The sequence below is a fragment of the Quercus suber genome, unplaced genomic scaffold, assembly GCF_002906115.3.
Source record: "Quercus suber isolate HL8 unplaced genomic scaffold, Cork oak 2.0 scaffold_639, whole genome shotgun sequence".
NCBI lineage: Eukaryota > Viridiplantae > Streptophyta > Magnoliopsida > Fagales > Fagaceae > Quercus > Quercus suber.
The window spans coordinates 28,012-38,298 of NW_027070080.1; the positions used below are offsets into that span (position 1 = coordinate 28,012).

A 10,287-nucleotide genomic window follows, 5' to 3' on the forward strand; every position below is an offset into this window, starting at 1 on the left:
GCATGGCCCACCCAACAACACCCAGCCAAAAAAGAAAGTTAATCTAAAAACAAAAAGTACAAGATGATGCCTAGGCCCCAGACATTGAGACGCTAGCCTCTGAGATTGAAGTGGACTCTAAAAGACTAGGTACTTTTGAACCTTTAGAGTCCAAAGAAAATAGAGTTCAAAAATGCCTTTTCCATGCTCCCTCCCTTCCCTTCCCCTCCCTTGATTATATATTGGCTGTGGCTGCCATGCAGCACCGTCAGGAGCAATGATTGCCCTCGAATGGAACTGCCAAGGGCTTGGGAACCTCCGGACAGTTAGGGTGCTGCATGAATTTATGCAGCGTTGGAATCCCATAATCGTCTTCCTCGAGGAGAAAAAACTCAATAAAAAAGAAGCAGAAAAGAGAAGAAGATCAATGTCCCACCTAAACTGTTTATTTGTTCCGAGCAAAGGCCAGAATGGCGGCCTTGCAATGATCTAGAAAAAGGATATTAAGATTGACATCATAACCTACAGCCCACATCACATTGACGCCATTGTTACTGAATCAGACTCTGGTTTCAGATGAAGAATCACAGGTTTTTATGGGCACTCGAACACTCATAAAAGAAATGACTCATGGAAGCTCATTACCTCTCTTCACCACCATTTTCAACTCCCTTGGCTCTACCTCGGGGATTTTAATGAGATCATCTCAATGGGGGAGAAACGGGGTGGGGTACAAAGGTCCCAACATCAAATGGACGGTTTCAAGAATGCAATAAACTACTGCAACTTCAGAGACCTGGGTTATAATGGTTCCGATTTTACATGGTGTAACATAAGAGAGGGGTTCGACAGAATTTATATGCACTTAGATCGTGCTTTTGCCACTAATGAATGGAGAAGCCATTTTCAAAATACTAGAGTCCACCACCTCATTCACTCTACCTTTGACCACTATGCCCTGCTTATCTCAGATACAAAGAATGCTAGGAATGGCACCAAGTCGGGTTCGGGCTGGGTTTTTTGAAACCCAGACCCAACCCGCGGGTCTTCCCCTGTTACCCGAACCCAACCTATTTAATAAACGGGTCTTTTTTTTAGCCCTAAACCCAGCTCGTCGAGTATCTACGGGCCCCATCTAGCCAGCCACTTTTGGGCCTAATCCGTGGCCCAATCTTTTATATATATATATAAGAGGGGAAAAAAAAAAAAAAAACCCAAACACAAACAGTAACACAAAATACCTCTCTTCACCACCATTTTCAACTCCCTTGGCTCTACCTCGGGGATTTTAATGAGATCATCTCAATGGGGGAGAAACGGGGTGGGGTACAAAGGTCCCAACATCAAATGGACGGTTTCAAGAATGCAATAAACTACTGCAACTTCAGAGACCTGGGTTATAATGGTTCCGATTTTACATGGTGTAACATAAGAGAGGGGTTCGACAGAATTTATATGCACTTAGATCGTGCTTTTGCCACTAATGAATGGAGAAGCCATTTTCAAAATACTAGAGTCCACCACCTCATTCACTCTACCTTTGACCACTATGCCCTGCTTATCTCAGATACAAAGAATGCTAGGAATGGCACCAAGTCGGGTTCGGGCTGGGTTTTTTGAAACCCAGACCCAACCCGCGGGTCTTCCCCTGTTACCCGAACCCAACCTATTTAATAAACGGGTCTTTTTTTTAGCCCTAAACCCAGCTCGTCGAGTATCTACGGGCCCCATCTAGCCAGCCACTTTTGGGCCTAATCCGTGGCCCAATCTTTTATATATATATATAAGAGGGGAAAAAAAAAAAAAAAAACCCAAACACAAACAGTAACACAAATCAATCATCATTGTTATCAGTCTTGCTGTAAATAATAAATAAACACAAAAAATAGAAGAAATAAAACTCCATTTATCACATCAAAAAAAAAAAAAAAAAATCCATTTATGGACCAATTTTTACATTAACACAAACATCCACTCCGATTTACATTTAAACCAACGCAAAATATACACATGCATTACATTCTATACAGATTGAATCCTCAAACAAATACCCAAAAACAAAAACTATTGAGAGAGGAAATGAACCCAAAACAAAAATGAACAAAAAAAAAATATGAAGAACTTAGACCACTAAACTAACTAAAGCCCCATTGGCGGTGCTCCGATCTAACAACACGACCTCATTTCTCTCTGATCTAACAATCCCAAGCTCCAATCTATGGATTTCGTGCTCCTCCATGACAAACGACAACCACCACGAGATCTGTGCTCCTCCACGAGAGCGAGGGTGGGTCAGTGAGTGAATGAGAGTGAGGGTGAGGATGAGATGTGAGTGAGAGTGAGAGTCAGTGAGGGGAGGATAAGATGTGAGTAAGCGTGAGAGGGAGAGTCTGAGTCAGTGAGGGTGATGTGAGGCGGCTGAGTTAAGAGAGAAATGAGGGAAATGAGTTTTAGGGTTAGAGTTGATATATATATATATATATATAGGTAGGTTTTTTTGTAATTTTAAATTTATCTAACCGAGTCGGGTCGGGTCTGGGTTCAGGCCAGGTTTTTACCAAAACTCGGACCCGACCCGGACCCGTTTGGGGTTTTTTTTTAAAAACCCAAACCCGACCCTATTCTTTATCAGGCCGAATAAAATCCAATCCATTAGGGTCAGGTTGGGCTGGGTACCCATGGGTCGGGCAAAAATTGCCATCCTTAGAGAATGCACAACCCCCCCTCCCCCCGGAAGCATCGGTTTCACTTTGAGGCAATATGGATACATAAGGAGGAATGCAAAAATATTATCCAAAATGCTTGGAGTGCCTGCCGTGACACAAACACTCCTGGGGGTCTTGCTTTTAGCCTTAAGCATTATGCAACTAGCCTCTTGAGTTGGAGCCATTTAGTCTTCGGACATATTCTAAAGCAAATTCAAACTAAAAGGAAAGCCCTCCATTCTCTTTTCCTTCAAGACACTAATGGTAGACATGGAGCTGAAAGAAATCGCCTAAGGAAGGATCTCAATGATCTTCTGGATAGTAAGGATATTTTTTGGAATCAAAGATCAAGAGTCCAATGGCTTAAGGAAGGGGACCGTAATACAAAATTTTTCCACCATCGGGCATCTGAAAGAAGGAAAAAGAATACTATCCTAGGAATTCAAGATGAAAATGGGACCTGGTATAACACAAATGAAACTATTGCAGGAGTAGCATTCAATATTTCAAGGATATTTATACCTCATCCCATCCTGGCAGTTTTGATGATGTAATAGGTGCAATTCCTTCTTGGGTAACCAGCGAGATGAATGTGGAGCTGATCAAGGAGTTTACTAAGGATGAAGTCCTCTCTACCCTTAAGCAAATGCATCCAACCAAGGCCCCCGGACCTGACGGTATGTCAGCAATTTTTTTTTCAAAAATACTGGGATATTGTCGACACTAGTGTCACTAATATGGCTCTCAATGTTCTTAACTTTCATATGCCTATTGCTGAGATTAATAAAACCAACATTGCACTTGTTATGAAGAAAAAATCCCCCACCAAAATGACTGAGTTTAGACCAATTAGCCTAAGCAATGTCACATATAAAATTATTGCAAAAGTCCTCTCTAACAAGCTTAAGGTTGTTCTTCCCCAGATTATCACAGAGAGCCAAAGCACTTTCCTTTCTAAATGTCACATTACCGACAACATCCTAGTTGCATTTGAAGTTATGCATTACCTCGACAATAATTTTATTATTAAAAAATCACTATATTAGTTAGTAATGACTTTACTAAGTGACCCTAATTGTGAAGAGCAAATCTATGCCTAGGGATTTCTTTATCAATTTGATCAGCAATTCTAGTTCTAAATTATAGAAAGGACGAGTGTTGCACATGCTGAAGTTGCAAGCAGCTTTATGCCTTTGTCACATTTAACATTTGTGTGAGGGTTGAGTCCAAACCATGCCAGAACAAGCAAACAAGATAAGGCCTATCCCTTTTTTCGGTTAACTAAAATGGCAAAATATGCATGACAAGAGAGTCTTAATTATTTGCATTTTGCAGCAGATCACCATTGAATGAATTCTGAAAGATTCCTATTCTGTGGATGTTGTGTCATGTTGCTTGTTATCCCATGTGAACTGCCATGGACAGGTTTAGTGGGTTTTCCAACCAATAAGTCTAGAGTAACAAAAAAATTTACAAGTCAAGTATTGTTATTGGGAGGTTAAAAAAAAAATATGTTAGTAGTAGGTCCAAATTAGAACCTGTAATAACTTTTCAACTCAATTGCTATGAAATTGTTGTATACAAGATTACTCTTTTTCCAACTAATTGGTTTTTATAGTTATATATGATCATACTTCAATCTGATGCAATTTAATTTTGTTGGGGTTGGATAGGATGAGTTGCTGTGGGGAGCAGCATGGCTAAGGAAGGCTACACAGGATGATACTTACCTCAATTACATACAAAGCAATGGCAAAACCCTTGGTGCCGATGAGAATATCAATGAATTTGGGTGGGACAACAAGCATGCTGGCCTTAACGTTTTAGTCTCTAAGGTCAGATTAATCAAATTTCCTAGACATTTCGCTAGATGTTCAGCACAAAATCTTTGAACATACTTTAATTCTAACAAAAACAATTCTCACTCATTATAGGAAGTCATAGAAGGAAATATGTACTCTCTCCAATCATACAAAGCCTCTGCTGATAGTTTCATGTGCACTCTCATACCCGAATCATCATCTTCGCACATAGATTACACTCCTGGTGGACTCCTATACAGGCCTGGAGGTAGCAACATGCAACATGCAACATCAATAGCTTTCATTTCATTAGTCTATGCCAATTACCTAGCTCGAACGTCACAAGCTATTAATTGTGGAAACATATATGTTACTCCAACCACACTACGCCAACAGGCTAAGAGGCAAGTTGATTATATTCTAGGTGATAACCCTAAGGGTTTATCATATATGATTGGATTTAGTGACTACTATCCACAGCGTATTCACCATCGTGGCTCATCTTTACCATCCATTAAGGACTATCCCCAATTCATTGCTTGCAAGGAGGGTTCAATATACTTCAACTCAACAAATCCTAATCCAAATGTCTTGGTTGGGGCTGTTGTGGGAGGACCAGGAGAAGATGATATCTATGAGGATGATCGAGTTGATTTTAAGAAGTCCGAGCCCACGACTTACATTAATGCACCATTAGTCGGGGCATTAGCATACTTGGCTGCTAATCCCAACCCTAGTTAAGAAAAATACAAGTCATTTTTTGTATATAAATTCAGAACTCTCAGCAATTGAGAATATGGAAAAGATGCCTCTCATCTTGGGCAAAGAAGAGGGAAGAGGCTTGATAATTTGTTCGATTCTTGAGTTGTGTGATTTTCTGGTCACAAAAGCTTGTTGTGACTTTTTATATAAGGATAATGTGAGAAGCTTAATGGCTTCTCGAGATCAATGACATTGTCTACATTTTGTTTCTTCCTATGCACTTTTCTATGGTAGGAAGTGAGATTTCAACTTTTCTAAAGACATAATTTTTCATTTTTTAAAGACATTATAATATTTAAACCACATATGCCTATGCCAAGATGGCCTTGAAAGCTTAGATGCATTAACCCTTAGTATGCATTTGATTTAGTTTTTTCTTGAAGTTTATTTGCTTACAATTATCTTCCTAATTAAAATTTCACTTTATCTTTATACACCTATAATTTTACTCATTTTCAGCAAATAAATAAAGGATAAGATTTCTCTCCACCAAATTAGTTCAGAGAAAAACCATTCAAATTCCTATATTTTTTGTCTTTTGACAGTACGTTTATGAGTTTCGCGCATAGTGCATGAAGGTAGGGTAACCAAACATTATCAGTTTATCACTATGATTATTACTAATTTTGTTATTATTAATATTTAGTCAGGAGATTCCTTGTGATCTTGCAACAGCGAAATGTGCAACCTAAAAGAAAATAATTATGCTGCCCGTGATTTTATTTTTATATTTTTTCGTTTGTGTTTTCCTGTTAGGTGTTTAGCAATCTGATATTGATAAGTGATGACTACAATTATTATGTTGATATAGGAGGATAATTCTATTCAATTATGTTGATGGAGGATAATTCTCTTTAATTAATTGTAGCGGTTTGTTCTTTAGATCACGAGGCTTTTGGCCGCTACATGCACATGATTTGATTTATTGAACCTCGCGATTTCACGGGCTTTGTCCATGTCTGCTTGTATGAGATTATCCAAAAAATTTATTCAACTGCCTTCATTAAAATCAAAGGAAAAATTCAGTGCACAATGACAATACTTCTCAATTTCTTTTTTTATTTTTATTTTTTGAGATTTGATGTTTTTTTTCTTTTTCTTTTTTTGAGAAGAGATTTGATGCGTTTCTAAATAGATAAAAATAAATAAAGAAAATATGATTGATTCAAACTAATATGATATAACTAGGTTGTAAGGAGTCTAAATCTTATGTCTCACGATATAATATTATAATTAGATTATAAGGCATGCTTATACATGTAAATATTTATTAGCAGTGATGATGAGGTGATCATATTTGAGTGAGTAGGGTGATTGTCTTGGCTTTCTGGTTTAATATTATGAATAAGCCACTTTGTATTAAAATAAAATAAAATTGGACACTTGCATGACACAAAATTAGATCAACATTTATAATTAATTTGGTTTCAATTTGAATTTCGATTGTGTTTCAACTTTAATGTAATATATATATATATGTGTGTGTGTGTGTGTGTGTTTAAATGGTTCATGTTTAGTTAAGGTTGGTGGGAGCTTCTTAATCACAGGCCAATGCAAGAAATGAGTCCCTTATTTTTAAGCAATTTTTTAAAATTTGGGGGATTGGCCCAATTGCCCAACCCTAATTCAAACAGCCTTCCATAATAAGTGGGGACAAATTATCACTTTTTAAATAAAAAAAATGAAATGATGAAATTAATATTTCAATATGTTACATACTTACATTAAAAACAATAACAAAAAACATAGGTGAAAAATTATACGTCATCCATTCAAATTTGGCTGATGATATTTCTTTTTCTTAAACACGCTTTGTATATTATCTCTTTATCAATGTATTTATTCTATCACCTACCTCAAAGATACAAATATTTTAAGAATAGGTATAATTTGAATATATATATATATATATATATATATATATAAGAAACAAAAAAAAATGTCTAAAGGAACAACAAAATTTCATAATATTTTCACAACATATGAAATTACGATTGGGTTTTTGAGTAATGGTTGAGTCTTAGCATAATCCTTTCTTTTAAATTTTTTTTTTTTTGACTTATGATGAACTGACACATTATATTATTCTAAAAATATTGTGAGATTAAGTTGAGTTGAAGAATAACTCAAAACTTATTAAGCATATATAAAGCTATATTATATAGGGATGGCAATGGGGTAGGGCGAGGCTAGAAGATGGGGTATTTGTCCCTGCCCTGCATGGTTTTATCTTGCCCCATTCCCGCCCTGCCCTGCATGACAGGGAAAATTTTCTCACCCCATCCCCACCCCTTGGGACCTCGTAAAGTCTTATCCCACCCAGTAAAACTCTACTTTTTGTTAATTTGCTCTACAACTAGTACAATTTTTTAATGAAACCTATTTTATTAATAAAAATATACTTGAAATTTCAACTAAATTATCCCATCAAATCAAATCAAATCAATTTTTAGAAAAAATTGAATAATATATCCAAGAGTTTAACAAGACAATCACCAAAAAAAAAAATCTCATAGTATAACATATAACAAAATAAAAGGTAGAGAATCACATTAGGTAGAATAAAATAAGTTAATATTGATAGGTTTGTATAAATAGTAGAGTTTTAGGGTATGAAAAATTTACAATTAAGTTAACCAAAAAAAAAATTTACAATTATAACCCTTAACAACGTGGGACGGGCGGGGCGGGTCTAAAAAGTCTAAACCCATCCCTGCCTTACCCTGTGGTGTAGGTCTAAAATCTTGCCCTATCCCTAACCCACCACATTTGCGGGGCGAAATGGGGAGGGGCGAGTTAAGCGGGGCGGGGCAAAATTGTTATCCCAAATATGATATTTGCTCGCATGTAAGTTTGCCCACAATTTTCAGTTACAATTACGACCAAAAGGAAAAAGGCTAAGAATGATTTTTTTTTTTGGGGGAGAGAAGCTATAAGAATGATAATTTATAGTACATTAATGGCTACACTAGATTATCAGTTGAGGTCTTCCACAAAAGAAGCAAAAATAAAAAATGATTAATTGATTATTAGTTGAGGAGTGAGGACTCTGATAGTCTGATGGACCAACATTTCCTTTGTTGGTTGGGCTTTGATTATGCTTGTTACCAACCAAAATTTAAGTGCACCTAGGGGCAGATAGCAGCTCTGTTTGCCACCTACCTTATTGATTGGTCTCGTGAGCTCTAGTCTGCCACCATGGATCATCTTCATCTTCATCTTCATGCCATGCTCATAATTAGTGTTCACTTTTGGGTGGTCTTCACATTCCAAGATCACAGCTCCATCAATGACAGATGGTGTTGTCAATACCAGCTAGAATTGTAGCCTACCTTTGTCACCATTGTTTTGTACCATACCTGTACCATTTTGTGTCAGTGTGGACTTTTGATCTTTGTAGGTGATGGGTCATTGTTGAACATGTTTCCTTCTTTCTTTTTAGGAATATAATACTGTCAAGAAACAAGAATTGTTGGACAGATACAACAACATTAACTACTCTGGGCCTGTGTGGGGCCACCTAGCCCCCAAGAAAAACAAATACAGGACTACACAGATTAGGCCCATTTTGGAAATGGGTGGCGGTGAACAAAACTTACCTCACATGGCTTCATTTTCACTTGTGGCTGGGGTTTCGTTTTGAACTTGGTGGCTGCAAATTAGAATTTGCAGCTGAAATGCATTGTTTGAGATGGTTGGGTTAGGATTTGGGCCAGTGAAAATGAATTCAAGCCTGTTCAAAGAGGTGATATGTTGGGCTTGAACTTCCGTCCACTTTATATGAGATTGGGCTGAACCAAGGTAAAAAAAATTGTTTAGTGACTGAAGCAAACTGAGTTGGACCGAATATAATAGAATGGACCAAAGTAGACAGAGTAGGACCGAATTGGACAGAATAGGACCGAAGAGGACCAAAGTGGAATAAATAACAAAATGGACCGAATAGGACCAAATTTAACCGAAGTGGACGAAATAGGACCATAGTGGACTGAATAATACCAAAGTGTACCGAATGGACCGTATAGAACCAAATTGGACTGAAATAAGACCGAATGGACCGCAGTGGACCAAATTGAATGGAATCAGACTGAAAATGACCGAAGCAGACAAAATGGACCGAATTAGACCAAAATGGACTGAATAGGAACAAAGTGACCGAATAAGAAAAAATTGGATAGAATTGATCGAATAGAACCAAATTGGACCAAATATAACCAAAGTGGACCGAATAGGACTAATGTGAATTGAATTGGACCAAATTGGACTGAATAAGACCAATGTGAACCGAATAGAACGAAGATGGACCAAAACGGACCGAATAATGCTAAAGTTGACTAAAGTAGACCAAATAGGACCATAGTGGACTGAATAAGATCAAAAGTGCACAGAATGGTCCGCAAAGGACCAAAGTGGACCGAAATAAAACCCCGTGGACCGAATAGAACCAAAGTTGACAGAATAGACCGAGATGGACTGAGTAGAGCTAAGGTGGACTGAATAAGACCGAATGGACCGAATAAGACAAAAGTGGATAAAATTGACCGAATAGAACCAAAGTGGACTGAATAAGACTGAATAGGTCAGAAGTGGACCAAATAGGACCAAAATGGACCTAATCAGACCGAATAGAATCAATGTGGACTGAAGTGGACCAAATAGGACAAAGTATACATAATGGACCAAATTGGGACCGAATTGGACCAAAATGGACCAAAGTACAAAACAAAAATATAAGCAAAACAAGTTTGTAGTGGTAAAAAAATTGATTTAAAAATCAAATAAATAAAATAATGATGTTGTGAATCCTTCAAAGTGAGGTAGCAAATATAGATATAAAATATATATGATATTAAGTTTTATTTATTAATTATTATTTAAACATGCAATTCATGCATCATAAATAAATATTGAACATTCAATATTTGGCACCTTGTTGTCAATCTGGGTTTTGATGTTTTTGGCATCATAAAAAGGGGTGTACATAGTTGTTATTGTAGTTAAATATATATATATATATATATATATATATATATATATAT

The 10,287-nt window shown here is 36.9% G+C and overlaps 1 protein-coding gene across 1 annotated transcript; it reads left to right on the forward strand.

The window, feature by feature from the left end:
* Nucleotides 1–3,421: 3,421 nt before the first annotated feature.
* On the forward strand, nt 3,422–5,464 carry LOC111996624 (endoglucanase 23). The gene is made up of 3 exons (XM_065765561.1): nt 3,422–3,592; nt 4,358–4,519; nt 4,619–5,464. Exons 1-3 carry the CDS (start codon nt 3,422–3,424, stop codon nt 5,225–5,227), a joined length of 942 nt encoding a protein of 313 aa, XP_065621633.1. The 3' UTR covers nt 5,228–5,464.
* Nucleotides 5,465–10,287: the final 4,823 nt, after the last annotated feature.

Excerpts from the sequence above, each read along its gene's own strand:
- LOC111996624 (XM_065765561.1), top strand. The coding sequence starts at position 3,422 with ATGGCTCTCAATGTTCTTAACTTTCATATGCCTATTGCTGAGATTAAT. Across the intron at positions 3,593-4,357 it reads TCCTCTCTAACAAGCTTAAG|GATGAGTTGCTGTGGGGAGC; the intron begins GTTGTTCTTCCC and ends GGGGTTGGATAG. Across the intron at positions 4,520-4,618 it reads TTAACGTTTTAGTCTCTAAG|GAAGTCATAGAAGGAAATAT; the intron begins GTCAGATTAATC and ends CACTCATTATAG.